The sequence below is a fragment of the Ranitomeya imitator genome, chromosome 6 (assembly GCF_032444005.1).
Source record: "Ranitomeya imitator isolate aRanImi1 chromosome 6, aRanImi1.pri, whole genome shotgun sequence".
NCBI lineage: Eukaryota > Metazoa > Chordata > Amphibia > Anura > Dendrobatidae > Ranitomeya > Ranitomeya imitator.
Window position 1 is genome coordinate 501,733,261 of NC_091287.1, and position 22,946 is coordinate 501,756,206.

The 22,946-nt window shown below is 40.7% G+C and overlaps 1 protein-coding gene across 2 annotated transcripts in view; it reads right to left on the minus strand.

Moving 5' to 3' along the window:
* Nucleotides 1-4,502: 4,502 nt before the first annotated feature.
* The window catches only part of NCALD (neurocalcin delta), a 108,720-nt gene continuing 90,276 nt past the window's right edge, over nucleotides 4,503-22,946 (minus strand). For both annotated transcript variants that reach the window (XM_069731716.1, XM_069731717.1), the window contains exons 2-4: nucleotides 18,673-19,069; nucleotides 11,216-11,321; nucleotides 4,503-6,343 (exon numbers count right to left, since the gene is read on the minus strand). In XM_069731716.1, the coding sequence (XP_069587817.1) occupies nucleotides 6,246-6,343; nucleotides 11,216-11,321; nucleotides 18,673-19,050 (582 nt within the window). In that variant the 5' untranslated portion in view covers nucleotides 19,051-19,069 and the 3' untranslated portion in view covers nucleotides 4,503-6,245. The remainder of the gene's footprint in view (nucleotides 6,344-11,215; nucleotides 11,322-18,672; nucleotides 19,070-22,946) is intronic.

The window sequence follows — 22,946 nt, forward strand, 5'->3', positions numbered from 1 at the left end:
ATGCTGGGTGAGAAGGCGACAACTGTTGGTGCAATAGTTAGAAAATGGAAGAAATACAAAATGACTGTCAATCTACATCGATCTGGGGCACCATGCAAAATCTCACCTCGTGGGGTATCCTTGATCATGAGGAAGGTGAGACATCAGCCTAAAACTACACGGGGGAACTTGTTAATGATCTCAAGGCAGCTGGGACCACAGTCGCCAAGAAAACCATTAGTAAAACATTACACCGTAAAGGTTTAAAATCCTGCAGTGCCTGCAAGGTCTCCCTACTCAAGAAAGCACATGTGCAGGCCAGTCTGAAGTTTGCCAATGAGCACCTGGATGATTCTGTGAGTGATTGGGAGAAGGTACTGTGATCAGATGAGCCAAAAATTGAGGTCTTTGGCATTAACTCAACTCGCCATGTTTGGAGGAAGAGAAATGCTGCCTATGATCCAAAGAACACCATCCTCACTGTCAAACATGGAAGTAGAATCGTTATGTTTTGGGGGTGTTTGTCTGAAAAAGGCACAGGACTACTTCACTGCATCAATGGGAGAATAGATGGAGCTATGTACCGTAAAATTATGAGTGACAACCTCCTTCCCTCTGCCAGGACATTAAAAATGGGTCGTGGCTGGGACTTCCAGCAATACAATGACCCAAAACATACAGCCAAGGCAACAAAGGAGTGGCTCAAAAAGAAGAACATTAAGGTAATGGAGTGGCCTAGCCAGTCTCCAGACCTTAATCCCATAGAAAACTTATGAAGGGAATTGAAGCTCCGAGTTGCAAAGCGACAGACTCAAAATCTTAACGATTTAGAGATAATCTGCAAAGAGGAGCATACTAAAATTCCTCCTGACATGTGGGCAAACCTACTACAAAAAACGTCTGACTGCTGTGATTGCCAACAAGGATTTTGTCACTGTGTAAGCGCCGGCCGTAAAGCAGAGCGGTGACGTCACCGCTGTGCTCTGCTTTACGGCCGGCCGGCGCTGACACAGTGCAGGGAAGCTGACGGCAAGGGACGTGACAGACATCGGAATGTGAGTATGTAGTGTTTTTTTTTTTTTACTTTTACAATGGTAACCAGGGTAAATATCGGGTTACTAAGCGCGGCCCTGCACTTAGTAACCCGATGTTTACCCTGGTTAAAGGTGAACACATCGCTAGATCGGCGTCACACACACTGATCTAGCGATGACAGCGGGGTGATCAGCGACCAAAAAAGGTCCTGATCATTCCCAGCGACCAACGATCTCCCAGCAGGGGCCTGATCGTTGGTCGCTGTCACACATAACGAGATAGTTAGCGGGATCGTTGCTACGTCACAAAAAGCGTGACGTTGCAACGATATCGTTAACGAAATCGTTATGTGTGAAGGTACCTTTAGTCTTGTTTGCCAGAGGGATCAAATACTTATTTCTCACTGAAACATTGCAAATAAATTTATATTATATATACAATGTGATTTTCTGGATTTTATTTTTGATATTCTATCTCTCAATGTTAAAATTATCCTACCCTTTAAATTATAGACTGTTCATGTCTTTCTCAGTGGGAAAACTTACAAAATCAGAAAGGGATCAAATTCTTATTTTCCCCACTGTAGGTGTTTATTTCAGTTTCATAAATAATAGCTTTTTAATTAAGACATTTTCCAAAGTTGCTTCATTTCTTATTTCAGATGTGTTGGAACAATAATTATGGCTGCAAAGTTACAAAGAGCTGATTTGAATTCAGTAAGTTTGGAAAAGAAGGTAAAGAACTGGGTGGATAGATCTCTGATATCTGTACTGAATTTTTTTCTGGAACCAAGGATACATATATACAACATTGTATATGGAGTCTTTATGAGAGACATGGAGTCTCTAGGGCACAAAATGTCACCATCGTTGGAAAGCCCCAATTTTGCAGATGACGTCACACCAACCATATTAAAAAGTGTCGAGGTTCAACAATCCTACGGCCAAAAGTAGGCTGCTTAGGAAATGTTCTATACTATTTTGAATAAGTTCCAGAGTACTCCTGGGGTGGGTCGAATTAAAGGGGTTGTCACATTTTCTATATTTCAGAGCGCACTGCTCCACGGTCTTCCAACTTCCTGTTTGCCGAGCAGTAGGGCGCACCTGCTGACAATTTGGAAAAATCTGGTGCCATATAATGACCGTGTACAACTTGTTATATGTCCATAAGCATGAGACCTTGCGAAAATAATTGCAGACTGATAAGTAGCTGTTTATTCCTCATTTGTTTCAAATATATCTCATTAAAATAAAAAAAACTTTGTTTCCTTTATTTTTGCAAATATTTAATTTTTTTTTTTACTTAAGAAAAAAAACAGCTAAGTAATGTCATTCATGTAAACTTCAAAACCACATTATTTTTGCATACCAGAAAATATTCACAGTTTGGAAAATGATATGTCATGCATTAGAAACTGCAGCGGAATCGTTTGACATTAGAGAATCCTTGCGATGATAAGCGAGAAAAGTAACAAGTGAGGGAAAGGAAGGGGAAGGTCTTCGTTCAGGTCCGGGTAAGGTAATGATGAAGTTACATTTTTCTCTGGAAGAATTAGGTAGATTTCATGTCCTTTTATATAATCATCTTTTTTTTTTCCTTTTAAAGCTTGTTATACTTGATAGTAGGAAAAAAAAAAGATTTCGCAATAAGTCATGCGCACATGAATTATACACTCGATAGAATCCCATATGGTAAAGCATAAAACCATCATTGGGTTGCTTTAAGTAAATATTCGATCCAAATTCACAAGACGTTTACAAAATTTTCAAATACGATAAAAGTTACAGGGGGTACAAAGTGGGGGAACACTACTCGGATAGGGTCAACTAGAAAGAACTACAGGTCCGTACTACACGGGATGGAGCACAACGATATGAGGCAACCGTCCGATTAATTGTAAATTCATGGAACGATACAAGTGATGGAAGGAGGCGTGCAAAGCAAAGAATCACGTGTTCGTCTATGGATTGCAACATGGCTTTCCGCACTCTCTTAGTGAAGCACCTCATTCGGGGCGGTGTGGTAGCTCATAGTGGCCAATCGGCTACCATTTTGTAGAAAAGAATACTGAGGGTTGATACTTTTATCTACTTGATATGACCGAGCACTAAATATGCTCATGTGCAATATACATTGGAGAGATTTATCATTATAGTCACACATTTTTGGGGAAAAAATGAAAAATATTCATAAAGCCTGTGCACCACAAAAGTTTTCAGGACTCCAAAGTATAAAAATTTTATTCTCCATTTTTTTTGCCTTATGTTTTCTGTCCAAATAATGTGTTGATAAATATAGTGCAATGTATTGGGGGAGAAGTGTGTACGCCATTGGTCTCCAAGATCCTCTCTTCTTCATAGCTGCAGGCAGACAGGGTATTTCTGAACTTATATATGGGCATATAAAAATATTTAGAATTGAGAGTCCTCAGTGGTTGATACCTTTTAATGGCTAACTGAAAAGACGGTAACAAATTGCAAGCTTTCGAGACTACTCAGGTCTCTTCATCAGGCAAAGACTAAAACATTGAGGACTCTCAATTCTAAATATTTTTCTATCTACTGGCTAACACGGTACCAAGATATATATCTTTCCTGTATCATATGTGCATATAGTAATTTATATGGATGCCTTTTGTTGACACGTTTAAACAAACACCCATCCTCTTATCCTCATGGTGGCTTTATGGTCAAACTTTAATATAGAGTATATTGAAAAGTTCAACTCTCATGAAACGCCTAGGAGGATCCAAAAGAAAAGGGAAGCCTCCCTGGACTCTTGGAAGAACTGGCCAAGCTCCTCGGCAACTCTGAAGCCTCCCAAATTCTCCCGGCAAGCATTACATCTGGAAAGTTAACTTCTGCGCTGTAAATTTGGAAAGGTTTAGAGGGGAATATACCCTACGAAAGCAATGTGGCGGAGGCAAGAAAAAAAATCAAGTGACGTATCTAGTGTCCTACCTGAAGAGCAGGCCCAGAAATTGGCAAATATGCATACATCCAATATGCAGAACGCATAGAACCTGATCAATTTATATCAAGCAAGCAACTGATTTTGTAAAATGAACAATTGCCATCTGTGTGGACCACATTGCTAACGGAGTGTTATTCCCAAAAGTTCCAAGTTACCTTAATTCAAAGCTCCATTCTCAGGAACGGTGATGGCCCAACTGCCAAGAACGTTGTTCTAAAAATCTGAGGGAACGCAGCAGAGGCCAAGCATGAGTACCTCCATTCTATTTTTTTTCTATAGGGCTGCCGGAGAAAACAAAGCAGTGTATTTGAGTCTATAGCTGTCCCATTGACAATGAATGGGCCAAAAGCACACATGCACAGTATCTGCTTCATTCCAACGATGCATTCCAGAGCCCTGTTCTCAGGCCCACTTCCATTGGTCTGACCCCCAATGAGCCCAATCCTTTAGATCAGTGACAACTTGCACGTTGGGAATAACTCTTTAAAGGATTTGTCCAGGGTTTCACAATTGAGCCTGAGCTGTAATTTTATTCGAATCATAGAAAGTCCCTTTAAAAGAAACTCCAGAAACAGTATTAAAATCAATAGTTATGGTAAATTCAATTTCACGCCTTAGCTGATGTTAACAGCATTCCAATAAATGCTGTAGGGCAGCCACATGATCAATCGGAAACAATAAACTGGATGTGTTCATTGACTTCTATGAGAAAGTGCTATGGCCATGCTCTGTGATCTGTGCAGAGGTCATTTGACAGAGAGGGGGAAGAAGTGAACTGTGACCATTATTTAGTGTGACAAATGTGATCTTTTGTTATCTATATATAGGTGACACTTGATGACACATTCATTTTAAGAAATGTATTGTTTAGAACCAACCAGGGGAAATGAAGGAAGGGGGTGACAACTACCATGAGCATATTTCTTGTTCCAAAATATTGTCAGTCTGTCTTAAATCCATCAAGTCTCTAGCCTGGCAATCTACATGGGTTGTTTTTTCTGCACCAGTCTTGTAAGGATAGGAACAAAAAAGGAGACCATGACGTGAGCTACTCATTGCTACTCATTACTACTCATTAGTTTTCTCTCTTCACATAGTCACGTACTAGGGCTCAGCCATATTTGGCTGATGTTTTCTTCCGATCAACAGGTACCTTCCTAGAGAAAGGGATCAAAACAGCTTTTTTTCAGTTGGGTCTCATCAAGTCGTCCGTTCTCGTGGAAGGGCCATTTCTAGAAATGAACAAATTGGTGGTTGATGAATCATTCAATTTGTATTATGAAATGACAAGAAACATCATGCAATACTCCAACAATGGGCAAAAACACACATCCAGTCTTGCCATTGAAGTACATCAGTAATGCAGCTGAGTGCTATTAAAATAGTCAATGTACTAATGCGTCACATCCCAAAGTCGTAGCGTCCTTGTGCCACCAGTTTGTGCGGAACTGTGCAAAGTTTGCAGCCTCCACATTTTTATTGCAGTTATTGCATAACGTACTGATCTGATATTAACCTTTCATCTACTCGGGTTCTTTGCAACCATGTGAAAAAAACAATACTTATGAGATTAGACCTTATATATGAGCTAGGATCTATGGACCCTTAGGCACAAGGTAATGACTATTCTTGCCTCTATGATGTCGGAAATCCCTAGTGAAAAAGTATTGATTAACTATGATTGCTTCTACTGGGAATGGGTCGTTTTGTGCTTAGGCTGAAGAAACTCAATGATGCTGGTGGCACTCGCCTATGTAGGTACTTTCGTAATCCACATAAATCACTGATCTCCAACCTATGGTTGTCCAGCTGTTGTAAGACTACAGATCCTAGAATGAGCACAAGCCTTCAGAAAGCCACAGATTGGAGACTACTGATGGAAAATATCGCATACTGTTCTTCCATCCGCAATCGTTGGCTGAACAATTAAGAAGTGACTGATTTAGGGAGGCCAAATCTTAAAAACAGTCTTCTAATATTTGTTTGTGAGCTCCAAAAAAAAAAGTTCATAGGTTGTGGCGGAAATCTCCCGTTATCCATTTACATAGTAAAATGGCAAGAATACCCGGCGCAAACGTACAGAAAGTGTCCCAACAGTGATAACATTCACCATTCTTTGTCATCCAAATGAAAAGATATCATACAGGGAAGTAGATATGTTTGGCCTTAATGTGTCAACACCACAACAAATTTAATTTTGGCAAAAATAAAACAAAAAGTAAAAATTGACGGGGTTTTATCCAAAAAAAAAAAAGTGTTCAGAACTGTCCGGCACTGCTTGGGTCGCACTGAAGTAGGCGGACGATTGATGGATCGCTTTTTGCCCCTCTGATAAACTCCTCCAGTGACAGTTTCCCTGTAAATAAGCATAAGAACTCATTAGTACTTTTTACCTAAACAATTACCATTGTTTTATTTTTTTTTGTTTCATAAATCAATAGTGCATATCTTATCAGAGAAATCTGTTTTTTCTCAGCCTGGATTAATCTTTATGGGTAGAATCTGTGTTCAGTGAAGACAGATTTTTCCCATTACTGAAACAGGAGATGGCAGTTGGTGCTCATAACATTTTATGGAGAGGGGAGGAGGTAGATACAGACATTCTACTGAAAATTCTCCTGATACACCAGTTACACTTTAAAATATGATAAACAGTTTTGGAAATGTCTAAAGAGTTGTTAGTTTTAAAGGGGTCTATTAAAAATGTAATAAAATGGCCTCTGTCACGTAAATCAAACTGCAGCCCCTACTAGTTACGTATTAGGATGGGATGCAGTCTGAAAAATACAGACCTGTGTCTAAACTGACAGAAGAGGTGTATGGTAAACACACCGGAGATATGGTGAGCTGCAGGAGAAGGGTTGTGACAAGAGAAGAAATAAATCTTCTCGGCTAACTGAGCAACATGGATTTTTTTCTTCAGCCTCGGTCCTCTGTGCTTACTCAGCTGAAGAGAAAATGTATTTCTTCGGCTGGCACACATTTCTCTGGCAGCATCGTTATGTGTACTTACGATACGCCTCTAGTCGGGAGAAAATGTATTTCTTCTGCTGGAACACACTCCGGCAGCATCGTTATGTGTAGAGGTGAAGCAGAAGTCTAGCGTGGGTGATATCCATAAAAAATACCTTTTATTCCATTTTCATTAAAAGCACATAAGTTATGTGTACTTACGATACAACTCCTCTGTAAGTTGAGACAAGATCTCAGGAGCTGTGTTTCTTCAGACTTCAACCCATTCTGACACGTGACTAGAAAAGACTACTGTTTGAACTATGTGACGAGGCCATTTTATTACATCCTTGGAGAACCCTTTTAACGCCATCAACCCTTTAGAAAATTAGACAATTCCAAGACAGTTTACTGCAAGAAAGTCTATGTCTGCTTTTAGTTCCTCCCTTCTTCTAATTCTAATTTAAAAGGACTGTCCAAAATTACGAAAAAAAGACATACTTAAAAAAAAAAAAGCTTCTGCCAAATGGGAATATGTTATCAGAAAATGACCTATTGTTTAAATCTGGTTTTTGTGTTAAATGCTCTTTTTATTTCGGTAATGTTTTTTTCCCATATCTGATCTGTAATTCTTCCTGTTCTTTCAGGAAATTGCCATTTACATTTGCAGCAATAGACTCACTCCCTATCTTTTGTACTGAAGCATCTAACTAGCATGTGCGAAGGTCACTGTGGAGAGAAGGGGAGCAGAGTCAGCTGTGAATGGGGGATCCTGTATTTAACCCCTTAAGGTATCTTGCAAATGCTCGTATTTGGGGGGGGGGGGATTGTTCACCTTTGGGGACTATTTTTATTTAACTTTATTGCATGTATTTGTGGCTTAAAATCATTTTTACAATTGGGCTTCATAAAAATTTTTGGACTCCTTTCTTTTTATCGCTTGTTTGCTGCACTTTTTTTTGCAGCATGCGTTGACTGAGCATCCATCGCTTAAGCTCGTTCTGACAGTCTGACTCAACCTGTTTTTTTTCTGAGCTCCTCTGCTAATTTATGACCACAGACCAAATCAAAGTTGAATGTGCAGAGAAACGAAAAGCCTATAAAAGCCAAACAGGATTACTTTGGGAATTTTTGCAAATCGGAACTAAGGACTGTCAACCTTGCGTGACCCAATACAAAGCGCCCACGATCCTCAGCCCTCCGAATGCTGACAAGCTCTGAATAATTCAGAACATGGTGAAACCTGTGGGTTTATCGAGCCTCTGCTGAAATCGCTACTTAGAAACAGATATTGCACGCATCAGCCAAGGTAACTGGGACACCGGCTTTTCTGAGTAAGGATTACACCGTTTTATATAATTAAGGTTAAGAGCACAAAGGTAATACACGTTCAACTGAACTGCCCGCAACAACCCTAAAGAAAAAGAACATTGAAAAATGGACCACCCTAAACTCACCAAGAAACATTTTTGTACTAGAGCTCAAGTACAGATAATGAATTTAGAGGTAATTTAGTAGTTTTATTATAATGGTACAGTTACTACAATGAGTGTCCTCTACCACTGATTCCCGTCTTACTATATTCACACTAAATGTCTCTCATTAATAGTTGATCAACCACATAATTCAGATATAAGGAACCCGCACACTCTTTGTATAATAAAGAGGCTCAGAGCACTTATCTTAATACCATACCCCGTGATCGTGGTTACTTTTGAAACGTTAAACCCTTAAAAAATGGCATCACTATATATCTCCTCATCTTGTCCTCTCTCTGTCAGTGTCCCTTAAGCCTCTGTCTTGGGACCCCTACTCTTCTTCATTTATACCTTTGGCTTGAAGCAACACATAAAGTCCCATGGTTTCCATTACCACCTATACGGTGAGGACACTCAGATCTACTTCTCTGGCCCAAACATCACCTCTCTGCTGTCCAGAATCTCGAAGTGTCTATCAGCCATATCCTCCTTCTCCTCTCGCTTCCTAAAGCTCAATGTGGACAAAATTGAACTAATTACCTTTCCTCCATCTCACCTAGCTTTCCTATCCAATCTATTTATCATAATAAATGACATCACACTTTCCACTGCACCGGAAGTCCGCTGCCTCGGAGTAACACTCGACTCAGCCCTATCCTTCAAACCACACATGCAAGCTCTTACCACCTCATGCCGCCTTCAATTGCAAAAACATTTCTAGAGTCCTTTCCTCAGCTCTTAATTTATTAAAATGTTATTGCAGTAGTCAAATCGGTAAATGACGAGGGCATGCGCTATCTTCCTCTGTGACCTCCCTGCTAACACTCTCGCATCTCTCCAGTCCATCTTCAACTCTGCTGCAGACTAATCCACTTCTCTCCTCCCTACTCCTCGGCTTCTCCTCTTTGCAAATCTCCTCACTAGCCTCCATTTCCCCAACGTATCCAGTTCAAATTACCAATATTGACCTAGGAAGCCGTCCATATTCTGTGACCTTCATATAACTCCGAACTAATCTCCCAATATCTTCCAATATGTATTCTCCGGTACTACTATGACATCCTTCTCTCCTGAACACACATATGTTGCTCACCCAATTGCCTCCAAGACTTCTCCTGAGTATTCCCCATCCTCTGGAATTCTGTGCCCCAACACATCCAATTATCCATCACATTCAAAATAATAATCTTTATTTTTATATATATATATATAGCGCTAACATATTCCGCAGCACTTTACAGTTTGCACACATTATCATCGCTGTCCCTGATGGGGCTCACGATCTAAATTCCCTATCAGTATGTCTTTTGGAATGTGGGAGGAAACCGGAGAACCCGGAGGAAACCCACGCAAACACGGGGAGAACATACAGACTCCTTGCCAATATTGTCCTTGGTGGGATTTGAACCCAGAACCCCAGTGCTGCAATGCTAACAACTGAGCCACCGTGCTGCCCAAATGTTCAGATGGACCTTGAAAACCCATCTCTTCAAAAAAGCATACAGCCTGCACTGACCCTGCTGCTACCTCACCATCACCAGAGCTACTGCATCCCCCCAACCTACTGTGTCCTTCCTCATTATCCTCTGTATTGTAAGTCCTTTCCCCCTCTGTACTCGTCTGCCATTGTTATTTTGTTCATTGTAATTTATATTTATTTTCTATATGTAAATCCTTTTTCTCATCGACAGCACCATGGAATCAATGGTGCTCTAAAAATAAATAATGATAATATATCAAATCATAATTTTATTTCAGATATTCTTTGCTTATGTCAATACCAGAACTACAGATGAGTGGATCGAGAGGATTGAGTTTGGGCATAACTTCTTGAAATTTGCATTTCCATGCGAATTGAAACAGTTTGCAATTCGACTAACGAAAAAAAATTACCTGGCTGCAATTTTGATGAAACATTTAAGGTCAGCAAATGGTGTAAAAAAAGAAAACTAATGTGCACCTCACCGCTCACCTGAAAGGTCGTTGCCGGTACTCTTTTTTACGCCATTGCAAAAGGCATAACCGGTCTCTTCACTATAGGCCAGGACATTCAGCTATTCACTACAACCTTACAATGCACAGTGATCGGGCTGAAAGTCATGGCCCATAGTGAAGAGGACAGAGAAGTAACGCACAATACCAGAAAGAAGAAGACCGGACGGCTGGTAGCGAACAGCGGGGCGGCCGGACACGTGAGCTGAGTATTCATTTCTTTTGGTTTTACATTTTGTATTCATTATGCTCTAGGGTGGGGAAAAAATCAAATCTTTTGTAAAAATTCGGTGAGGCCGACGAATTCGAATGCCAGACGATTCGCCCATCAGTAACCAAACTATTGGTTTAATATTGGCCAAAAATCTCTTGAAGAAAGTCCTGTGATCCTCCTACTAGCCAGTATCCACATTCATGCCACAACAATGGCGTTGTACCAGGCCAGCTAATCAAAAGAGTAGCCAAGGATGCTGTTAGGTAAGAGGAGGTTCACTGGGCTCCTGTCTGGTAGCCACTGATTAATGCCACGGTTGCTGGACCTGGTCCTGCTAATTGATTCACACCATCTCTAGTACTTTGAAACTGGACTTGTAATTTATCTTTCTGTACACATTGGAAAATACAATGGTTCCATGCGTCTTAATATACCACAATTTATTTCTTTTAGGTTTTTCTGATGTAAAACTTCATTAAAAATCAGTTTCAATAAAAAAAAATCAAAAAAGTCGATATTGTGATCTTCATTTATCATTTCTTGTTTTTTTTTTAAACAAAAATCAATACTGCCTGAATCGTGAGTGACATACCATCTCGGTTGGTGTCCATTTGTCGAAAGATTTTATCCGTCCTTTTCTCAGGCGTAGACTCGTCCTCTGGCATTTTCATCACTGACGAAACCATCTTGTAGATTGCCTGTAAAATAAATTGTATTCATCACAATGCCAGGTAGTCATACGGTTGTATGCGATCCTTTTGTGATAGGGACATGACCCACCACATGGAGGATTGGTGTATCTCATCAATTATATCATCTACTAGTTTGTTTGAAACTCGGGGGAAATATTCATTATCAGACACTACTACTTAGTTCTAGACCATCTAGGCGCATCTTATTCTGGCACTTAGCCTCGCTCTTCCCACTTGCTCTGTAGCGGTGGCAAATGGGGTTCATATTTGTGGGGTTGATGTCACCTTTGTATTGTCGGGTGACATCTATAAGACACCTATCCATTACTAACCCCTTAGTGATATTGCATACAACAGACACCCAGAAAAAAGTCCTTTATTTGAAATAATCATACAGACTCCTTTATTGAATCTAAATTTACCATACTTACTGAATGCCTAATCCCCGACAGCCTCGTCTGCTGCAAACAATCAAAAAATAATAATCCAACATATAATACTATCCTGTCCGACGTAGTCCATTTAATACCGAGTGTCCCACGGCGATCATTGTCATTGCATTACCTTGAATAAGTATTTCATTGCGTTTTTGGACCATTTACGTGTGTTAAAAAAAACGCATCAAAAACGCATTGTGTGCACAAAGCCTTAAGGTGAGACCACTGATTGTGCAGCTGATACTCTGGTAGTCACATGATTTAGATTACAATGGGTGGGCAGAGCTTCAGATGGGTAGCCACTATTGATGGGCGAACGTGCTCAGATAACGTCTTATCCAAGCATGCTCAGGTGTTGTCCGAGTATTTTGGGCGTGCTCATATATTATGTTTGCGTCCCCGTGGCTGTATGTTTTGCGACTGTTAGGCAATCCCCAGATGTGTTCAGGCTGTCTAACAGCCACAAATCATGCAGTCGCAGAAACGCTAACATAATATATGAGCACGTCCAAGATACGTAGAGTGTGAGCCCTCGCGGGCAGGGTCCTCTCTCCTTCTGTACCTGCGCCTTGTTTTTGCTCATGTTTATTGTATTTGTCTATATTTGCCCCCTTTTCACATGTAAAGCGCCATGGAATAAATGGCGCTATAAAAAATGTATAATAATAAAAACTCAGATAACATGCGAGCATGCTCGGATAAGATGTTATGCGAACGCGTTCGCCCATCACAAGTAGCCACACCATTTACATTTTTCTCCAAATTTATCATATATCTAACATGTCCCTATTTTTTTTTTTTTTTTTTTAAATAAGAGTTATTTCCTACTTTTGGCCGAAATGTTTCACTCTTTAAAGTTCTTAATTTTAAATTGATAATACATAATTGGAATATAAGAATCTATTTTTTAGCATCCAAAAAGTTGCTAGTAAAATATGTAAGTCAGTTTAGCTAAACCATTAATCATTTTCATGTACAAGACAGTTAAAATGATGACAGAGCTCTCACCAGAAATCCTGAGTCTAACTTTCTCCACCTCATCATAGAGTAAGCCTGTGAGTCCTACTTTTTCCACACACTCATAAAGTAAGCCTGTGAGTCTTACTTCTCCACTTACTTGTAAAGTAAGCCAGTAAATCCTACTTTCCTGTATACTAAACCTGTGAGTCCTACTTGTCCACCTACTTGTAAAGTAAGCCTGTGAGTCCTACTTTATCCCACCAGTCAGGAAGTAAGCCTCTGAGTCCTACTTTCTCCACCCACTAATAAAGTAAACCTGTAAGACATACATTGTCCACCCAGTCTTAAAGTAAGCCAGTGAGTCCTACTTTCGCTGCTCAGTCATAAAGTAAGCTTGTGAGTCCTACACCTACTCATAAAGTAAGCCTTTACAACCTACTTATTCCACTTACTTGTAAAGTAAGCGTAAAGTCCTACTTTCTCCACCCACTGATAGAGCAAGCCTGTAAGTCCTTCTTACTACATACACACATAAAGTAAGCACGTGAGACCTACTTTTTCTACTAACTTGAAAAGGATGCCTATGAGTCTTACTTTCTCTACCAACTCAAAGTATGTGTGAGATCTACTTTCACCACTTGTAAGGTTAGGATGTGAGACCTACTTTCTCCACCCAGACATAGAGTAAGCCCAAGAGTCCACCCACTCCTGAAGAAAGAGTGAGTATGGGCACAGTGATGATAATGATGATGATGATGATGTCTGTAAAGTGCTGTGGAATTAATGGTGCTATATAATCAACTGAAAATAAGTAAAAATAAATAAATACTTATCACTAGTACAGAAAACCTGAAAGTACTGCTGCCTTATTCCACCCACACACTGTTGATTAACATTGATTAACATTTTTCTTGACAAGATCACTTAAGGATAAAAAAGCTGTCAATTCTTCACGAGTCCTGCCAAACTTTACAAAGTTTTTTATACTAAAATACTGAAGTAAATAATTGAGAACTATATATCCACTAACTCAACATCTCCACCTGTATCATATGTTATTCTTAGATAGGTGACCTGACCTATTATATTGTGCTAATCATTGAAAATTTAGGGAATAAGGAACGCTCTATAAAAGCCACCAGCAGCAGACCTTTACTGTAGTAAGCGATAGCCTATGTGGCACTGTCTCTGTATAATAGTCAGACTCAAATTGCTGAGTTTGATATTTAGGCCATGGTAACACTTGCGTGTGCAATGCTGCATAGAAATACATGCAGCTGCACACTCCGGTCCCGAGTGCCGGCGGCAGTGCCGGGTATTGAGGCGCGAGTTTCTCACATTGCACACGTAAGTGTGACCCCAGCCTTATACAAGTACTACTTACATACTGCATATTAACATTGGTTCATAAGGAAAGCTGCAAATTAACATTGGGAATATAGTGAGCAAACGTAAAAATCTAACATTGTAATATTTTTCTATTATTCATTTCTTGCTTTCCCTATTTTTCAGTTTATGTATACATTGTCTATTACATGAAAACAAATCCTGTTCCTACCTGGAAACAGTCAACAGATTAATAGGCAATGAACATGTAAAAAACAACTGCTTAAAGTGGACCTCTGAAGAGGCAATTTGCATGTTAAAGTGGACCTGTCACCATGCCAAATCTTGCCAGCAGAGTGGTTTGATTTGGCCCACGACACCAGAACCACCACCATTATGGAGGCCCATTATTCTGAATGAAGGACAATGTGGTGCCCATAATACTGTTTGGAGGACTATGTGGGGCTCATTATTCTGTATGGAGGACATTATACTGTCTACTGAAAAGCAATGGAATGAAACTGAAAGGGATAAGATATAGATTAGATATTACAAAAAACTTTGTGACAATGAGGGTGATCAATGAGTGGAACAGGCTGCCACGAAAGGTGGTGAGTTCTCCTTCAATGGAAGTCTTCAAACAGAGGCTGGGCAGACATCTGTCTGAGATGGTTTAGTGAATCCTACATTGAGCAGGGGGTTGGACACGATGACTCTAGAAGGCCCTTCCAACTCTAATATTTTCAATGATTCTGGTTGGCCTGCAATTTTGTCTATATTTTTCATTTTGGTTTAAGTTTAACAACCTGGTTCTAATACATGTGTGCAGCTCTCTACATTATAGTCTGAATACTCCCTTACATATGAGAAGAGATTACCACTAGTGATGAGCGAGTATACTCGTTGCGCGGGTTTTCCCGAGCACGCTCGGGTGGTCTCCGAGTATTTGTTAGTGCTTGGAGATTTAGTTTTTGTTGACACAGCTGAATGATTTACAGCCACTAGCCAGCCTGAGTACATGTGGGGGTTGCCTGGTTTCTAGGGAATCCCCACATGTAATCAAGCTGTGTAGTAGCTGTAAATCATGTTTGGCCCTGATAAAATGAAAAAACCTACACTGGCGTCACTGTCCCGCCTTCATACGAATTGAACATGAAGAGGAAGTCAGAGATCAGCTACATCCTGGACTTCTTCTTCATGTTCAATCTGTACAAAGGCGGAGACAGTGATGCCATCGCTGATTAGGCACCAGGCATCACGTGTCACAACACCGCACAAGAGCCTCGGGACCGCAAGTGCTGACACCACTGGGACGGCACCAACACAGGAGGCGAGTATTGGGCTTTTTAATTTTATCGGGGCCAAACAATTAGTTCAAGAAGGTGTTGTCCTAGTAGTGGACAACAACCCCTTAAATAATGATCAAGTTCATGTTCATGATTGAGTTCATGATTAAGGTTGAGTGTTCACCTGAAATGTGTAGATGCAAGCATTACATCAACATTAGATCACCTGTCATAGTAACTTCTATGTCCTGCGTATGAATTTTATCTAAATCATGACGAATCTACTCGGGAAGCTGGACTAAATCTTCATTTATCACTTATTTCGGCTGTGGCAGAGCCGTTGTCCGAGCTCCGAGTGGATGGGGTGAACATCAGTGGTGAGCTGGAATCTACGTTACTGAATTACTTAATATAGTTCCTTTTTAAAAATGATGGCTTGTAAGTGACCTAAACTAAAAATATATACTGTATACAGTATATATTGCATCATTTCTGATATAAAGAAAAATGTATAATCCTGTTTGAAAATTCAGGAAGTAAATGGAGCCAATCGGCGTTTTCAGATGCTGCCAATCATGCTTGTTACTTCTCATGATCCGCTTCATATAGACTTCTATTGACCCACTTTAATGGAGACCACAGAAGTCTATGACAAGCTAACCATGTGCAACAATGATAAAAAATGCAAAAGCGCAATAGGGTCTTATGAAGATGGATCAATCAGTTGACAATTATGTTCACCTTATAGGGTTATGTAAGACACAACCACAAAAATTGCATAAATTGCAGCTGCTGCAGCTTCCAGAGAGTTGTACACTGCTAAAAAAATAATAAAGGGAACACTTAAACAACAGAATATAACTCCTAGTAAATCAAACTTCTGTGAAATCAAACTGTCCACTTAGGAAGCAACACTGATTGACAATCAATTTCACATGCTGTTGTGCAAATGGAATAGACAACAGATGGAAATTATTGGCAATTATGAAGACACACTCAATAAATGAGTGGTTCTGCAGGTGGGGACCACAGACCACATCCCAGTACCAATGCTTTCTGGCTGATGTTTTGGTCTCTTTTGATTGTTGGTTGTGCTTTCACAATCGTGGTAGCATGAGACGGACTCTACAACCCACACAAGTGGCTCAAGTAGTGCAGCTCATCCAGGATGGCACATCAATGCGAGCTGTGGCAAGAAGGTTTGCTGTGTCTGTCAGTGTAGTGTCCAGAGGCTGGAGGTGCTACCAGGAGACAGGCCAGTAGACCATGAGATGTGGAGGGGTCATAGGAGGGCAACAACCCAGCAGCAGGACTGCTACCTCATCCATTGTGCAAGGAGGAACAGGAGGAGCACTGCCAGAGCCCTGCAAAATGACCTGCAGCAGGCCACAAATGTGCATGTGTTTGCACAAACGGTTAGAACCCGACTCCATGAGGATGGTCTGAGTGCCCGGCGTCCACAGATGGGGGTTGTGCTTACAGCCCAACACCGTGCAGGATGCTTGGCATTTGCCACAGAACACCAGGATTGGTAAATTCGCCACTGGCGCACTGTGCTCTTCACAGATGATAGCAAGTTTACACTGAGAACATGTGACAGACGTGACAGAGTCTGGAGACGCCGTGGAAAGCGATCTGCTGCCTGCAACATCCTTCAGCATGACCGATTTGGCAGTGGGTCAGTAATGGTGTGGGATGGCATTTCTTTGGAGGGCTTCACAGCCCTCCATGTGCTCGCCAGAGGTAGTCTGACTGCCATTAGGTACCGAGATGAGATCCTCAGACTCTTTGTGAGACCATATGCTGGTGTGGTTAGCCCTGGGTTCCTGCTAATGCAGGACAATGCCAGACCTCATGGGGCTGGAGTGTGTCAGCAGTTCCTGCAAGATGAAGGTATTGAAGCTATGGACTGGCCCGACCATTTCCCAGACCTGAATGCGATTGAACACATCTGGGACATCATGTCTCGCACCATCCACCAACGTCACGTTGCACCACAGACTGTCCAGGAGTTGACGGATGCTTTAGTCCAGTTCTGGGAGTAGATCCCTCAGGAGACCATCCGCCGCCTCATCAGGAGCATGCCCAGGCGTTGCAGGGAGATCATACAGGCACGTGGAGGCCACACACACTACTGAGCATAATTTCCTTGTCTTGAGGCATTTCCACTGAAGTTGGATCAGCCTGTAACTTCATTTTCCACTTTGATTTTGAGCATCATTCCAACTCCAGACCTCTGTGGGATATTAGTTGTGATTTACGTTGATCATTTTTAGGTTTTATTGTTCTCAACACATTCCACTATGCAATGAATAAAGATTTACAACTGAAATATTTCATTCAGTGATATCTAGGAAGTGGGATTTTAGTGTTCCTTTTATTTTTTTGAGCAGTGTATATGAAATATGCCATGGGCAATGGAAATAACCTATGCTGCTGGAGAAATGACAAGCCGTGATGGAATATGGAATGTTGGTTTATTGGCAACACGTTTCAGAGTCAGTCCGACTCCTTCTACAAGATAACCACAAATGAAAAACATTTTTAATTTGTGAATGTCCAGAAGAATGAGTCGAAGTGACTCTGAAACACGTTGACATTAAATCAACATTTGTTTTTCATTTGTGATCATCCTGAAGAAGAGTCGGGGTGACGCTGAAACATGTTGATGAAGAAGAATGTTGGTTTATTATTTGTGGGTGTCCTGAAGAAGGAGTCGGAGTGACTCTGAAACGCATTGACAATAAACCAACATTCCATATTCCATAGAGGCTTGTCATTTCTCGGTAGCGCAGGATACTTCCAACGCCCATGGCATATTTCATGTGCAGCAATGATCAGTTACTGTGTATGTTCAGTAGCATTTCTGACTTCCGTAAGATCCATTGAAGTCAATAAAAACCATAGAAGTCTATGAGAAGTTGAAGATAAGCAGTACAGAACAGTTACTTTACATACAAGGTAGCATTAATTGACTTTTATACACCAGTGAAGTCAATAAAGCCCACAGAAGTCTATGGGAAGCTGAGCATGAGCATTAATAAGCAGTTACTGTGCCTGCTCGGTAACATTCATTGACTTTTATGAACTCCAATGAAATCAATAAAGCTCAGAGAAGTCTATGAGATGCAGCAGATCAATAGATAACTGGGATCATATCCAAATATTGAACCCAGACCTTTGTATATTATGCATTAAAACCCCTTTTAATACTGACATTTCAGATGGGTTTACACTAAGTATACAAACTTTTATTCAATCACTAGAAGTTTTTCATTTTCAGTGAGTTAAATGGAAATATCTTCCTAACAGTTATTCAGCAGATATAATGGAACCAGGATAAAGTACCTGTACGATTTCCAACATTTCGGATTTGCTGATATAGCCATTTCCATCGAGGTCGTACATACTAAACGCCCACTTCAGCTTCTGTTCCAGTTTTCCTCTGGACGTCACACTCAACGCTATGATAAATTCTCTAAAATCAATTGTCCCATCGCCGTTCGCATCAAAAGTACGGAATACATGTTCTGCAAATTTGGAAGCGTCCCCATAAGGGAAGAAATTCCCATATATTTTCTTAAACTCCTCCATTGTTAAATGTCCGCTTGGACAGTCTCTCAAGAAGCCTTTGTACCACTCCTGGATTTCATGCTCTGTAAAGTCTGTGCTTTCTAGTAAGTCCTGCATGACCTCAGGACGCAGCTTGCTGTTCTGTTTCCCCATGACGGCGTGTAGTTTTCAACTAGAAACAGAAAAACACAACAGTGGTAAATAGTTTATAAAATGAAACGCATTATTATTATTATCTTTTGTTGATTGGCGAGGTTGTGTATCATTCTATTTGCTTTTTCTTTTATATTAGACAGACCTCTTTTAAAATAGTTTTCAGCCCTCTCCTCCAGTGAAATGATCATGCATAAGTCTGGGGAAATTGCAGTTGGCCAAAGCATGAATGTCTATTTTAATGGGGAGAAGATTAGGCTGCCGTCAGACCTTTTTTGCTCTTTTATTTTTTGCATAATGACGACATAATGTCAAACTAAATAACGTCTAATGAATGGAGATCATATGAGCAAAGCTCAATAACTGTACGCTGTTTATTCCTCCTTTTTCTGCTGAACATGCAAATCTCTTATAGGGGTCAATGAATAACCACATAAACCTGGTAGATACAACCAAGAATGCGAACTCATAAACTGCGAAAACACTAACCAACTATCGAAGGTTGCAAATAAGGGATTATATAAAGAATTAATAGGTGGAAACTCTGCTGTCACAACGTCCCGTTTCATACTCAGAACAGACTATACCTATTATTTGAAGAGTAAAATACTATTGTCACAAATCTGTTGTCAGATGTCCTGGGACCAGGGGCTCTTTTCTTGTCCCTAATGCTAGGGGCGTCCTAGCTCGCCCTGCTCACCAGATTACTTCTGATGGTGAAGATGCCCGGGCCACATGCCGGGAAGAGGGAAGTAGTAGTGTACTATAATACACCAACCAGACTAACCAAACATACAAATATACTCACTCAGACAACAGAGGAATGCAGAGGGGAGTAGAGGATGGGGTTAAACCAAAGTAGAAGAAGAAAGGGAATTATCACATACTCAAAACCTAGCAACAGTCACAGATAAATCCACCAAACGCCTTCTCCCATAACAACCATCAACAACCAACAGCCATGCAGCATAAGCTACCTCTGACAATGAGTGCTAGCCAGGGCCCAGGATATATAGGATTTGGGAGTGGCTAACAGTGCACAGCTGAGAGCCTTAATGCAGGAAAGCTTACAGGAGCTCTCAACTGAGCAGATTAACCCCTGCACTGCTGAAAGAAACTTGCACCATTTAATAAGAAGGTGAAGTGCTTCTAGTCAGCGCAGGAGTAGGAGAAATCAGACACTGCGGTCTTTTGGCTCCTGACGCTGTAAACACATGACAACTATAGTACTGTGTCCCAAGAACAGGGGTGCGGATTATAGTACGGAGTCTGAGTTGTGGTCTATGTCCAAATCTCTGGTATCAGAAATATATATAGCATAGTCTAGTGACTAGTCTATGTATAAAAGGAAAAAATCCTCATTACCCTATTATTAGTTATATTTATACAGAATTTATGGCAATTTTACTTGTATACTCTAGTTACATCAGTAAAGTTGCCCTAAAAGTAGTAGAATCAGCAAATACTAATTGTAAGTTGATTTATGCTTCAGATAGTGCTGTGACTTCCTGCTGTGGTAGAGGTAGCTATATTATTTAATGTGTAGTGAAATGAAATCTAAAATCATAGTTTTTATGTATCCAGCTCCAACTGGTGACTTTCCTTTTTATTAACATATGAATCAACTTTTGTAATTGATTGTATAAATATACTTTTCATCATCTATCCAAGTACAGTGGATGAAATAAAATGAAAAAAGAATGGAACCATTCTAATTTTTTTAGTCTCAGACCATAAATACTGTATGACAGGGCCATTATCTTTTCCAGATGATCATTACGGAGAAAATAGCCTATAATTTTAATGTCAATGACACTTGAATGACGTACGAGCAAATTATTTTTATACTTGGGGACAATAAACTTTGGTTTTAAGGTCACAAACAAGGCAATATGTTTCTCAGCACAAAAGTGTCATTAGGCATATTAAAAAAATTGTAGCTTAATATCTCATTTTTCTGACATATTTTGCAAAACATTTACCATTACGGTAATTATTACTAGTTCATTAATTTATTACAATCTGAAAAAATAGATCCTGCTGCAGATTTCAGCTTTCAGCAGAATCAATAAACACTCAGGCATTGTGAGAGAATGACCTGTTTCACTTGGGACATACAACAACCATGAAAGGGGTTGTCTTTGCTTTATTATAAAATTCCCTACTCTTCTCTCTATACAGCTAATCCCTATAGCTGTCATTTTTTTTCTTCCTGTGGTTTGTTTGAGGCAAGTCTCAAAAAAAACATCACAGGAGGATGGCCTTGCAGTCACTTCCCGGCTGCTTCTATCACCCACCCCCGAAACAGGATGTCATCAGGGGGCAGCACTGAGGTCACTTGTCACAGCTTTGTCACTGCCATCCCCTGATGATGTCCTTTTTCAGGTGGTGATGAAGACGCGACAGCCACCACCACACTTTTTCTGTGCCTGCATCCTTGGTTGCCGTTGCCACAGTTCCTGCTTCTATCATCGAAGTCTCTTTCCTGGAAATGAGACAAAAACAGGGGGTGGTGATGGAAGCAGTGTGAGTGATGGCAAAGCAACCTAAAAGCTGCAATCACCACCCTAAAACAAATCATCATCAGGGGGTAGTAATATAAGCAGCGTGAGTGACATTAGCGCCGCCCGCCTGATGACAATTCATTTGAGGGTGGTGATAGAAGCTCTGGATTATTTTTTTAAATATATTTAATAAACTTTATATTTTTTCTAAATTTGATCAGTCTGTCTATGCTGCTGTAGGTTTGTACAGATCAGTAATTTGTCTATCCATCCTGTGATTTACATAATTCCACCACTTTTACATCCATACAAATCCAACAAAAGAAAAAATGTTCATTCCGCATTACGGAAAAAAATATTTTCTAACAGTATTGCTTTTAAGAAAGAACATCTCCCAACATACGTCACCCAAAAGAGCAATTGTCGGATACAAAATAAGAGTATATCTATAGAGCTTTTCCTCCTTAATTGTAAATCCTACAGCAATCTTAACAAACCTTCATAGATAGTTTCTTTAGTAGGTCGTACATTAGATACTGTAGATTAAAGGGGTGGTCCAGGCATGGGGCTCAACTCTGAAGTCACTGCTGTGTATCTTCAGAGTGTGCACAATGTGTGCTGTCAGTATTCTCCGAGGTTGAGGTGTCGGGAGCGGGCAGTCATGCCAAATTCCAACCTTGCTCAATTCACTTGTATTGAGCAAGCCAGCACACATCTAGTTGGCATGTGACAACATGCATGCAAATCGCATACTAAGGCTATGTTCACACGTTCCTGATTTCCCTCCTTTTTTTTCAGGACTTAAAACCGCAGCTCTTGGCAGAAAACGCAGGTCCTTTTTTTGGTGCTTTTTTGGTGCGTTTTTTGATGTGTTTTTTTATGCAGTTTTCTATGCAGAGTCTGTGTTTTTCTAGGAAGTTTTTTAGGGTTAAAATGGCTGAAAATACCCTAACCCTACCCCTACCCCTAACCCTACCCCTAACCCTATTCTAACCTTAGTGGAAAAAAAAAAATTCTTAATTTTTTTATTGTCCCTACCTATGGGGGTGACAAAGGGGGGGGGGGGGGTCATTTACTATTTTTTTTTTTTGATCACTGAGATAGGTTATATCTCAGTGATCAAAATGCACTTTGTAACAAATCTGCCGGCTGGCAGATTTGGCAGGCGCACTGCGCATGCGCCTGCCATTTTGCAAGATGGCGGCGCCCAGGGAGAAGACGGCCGGACGGACGGACACCGGGAGGCCGGGTAAGTATAAGGGGGGGAGATGAGGGCACGGGGGGGGCGTCGGAGCACGGGGGGTGGCATCAGAGCACGGGGGGTGGGATTGGGGCACGGGGGGGCAGCCACACTGCAGCGGTTCTGCACCACAAACCGCAGAAAACCCGCAG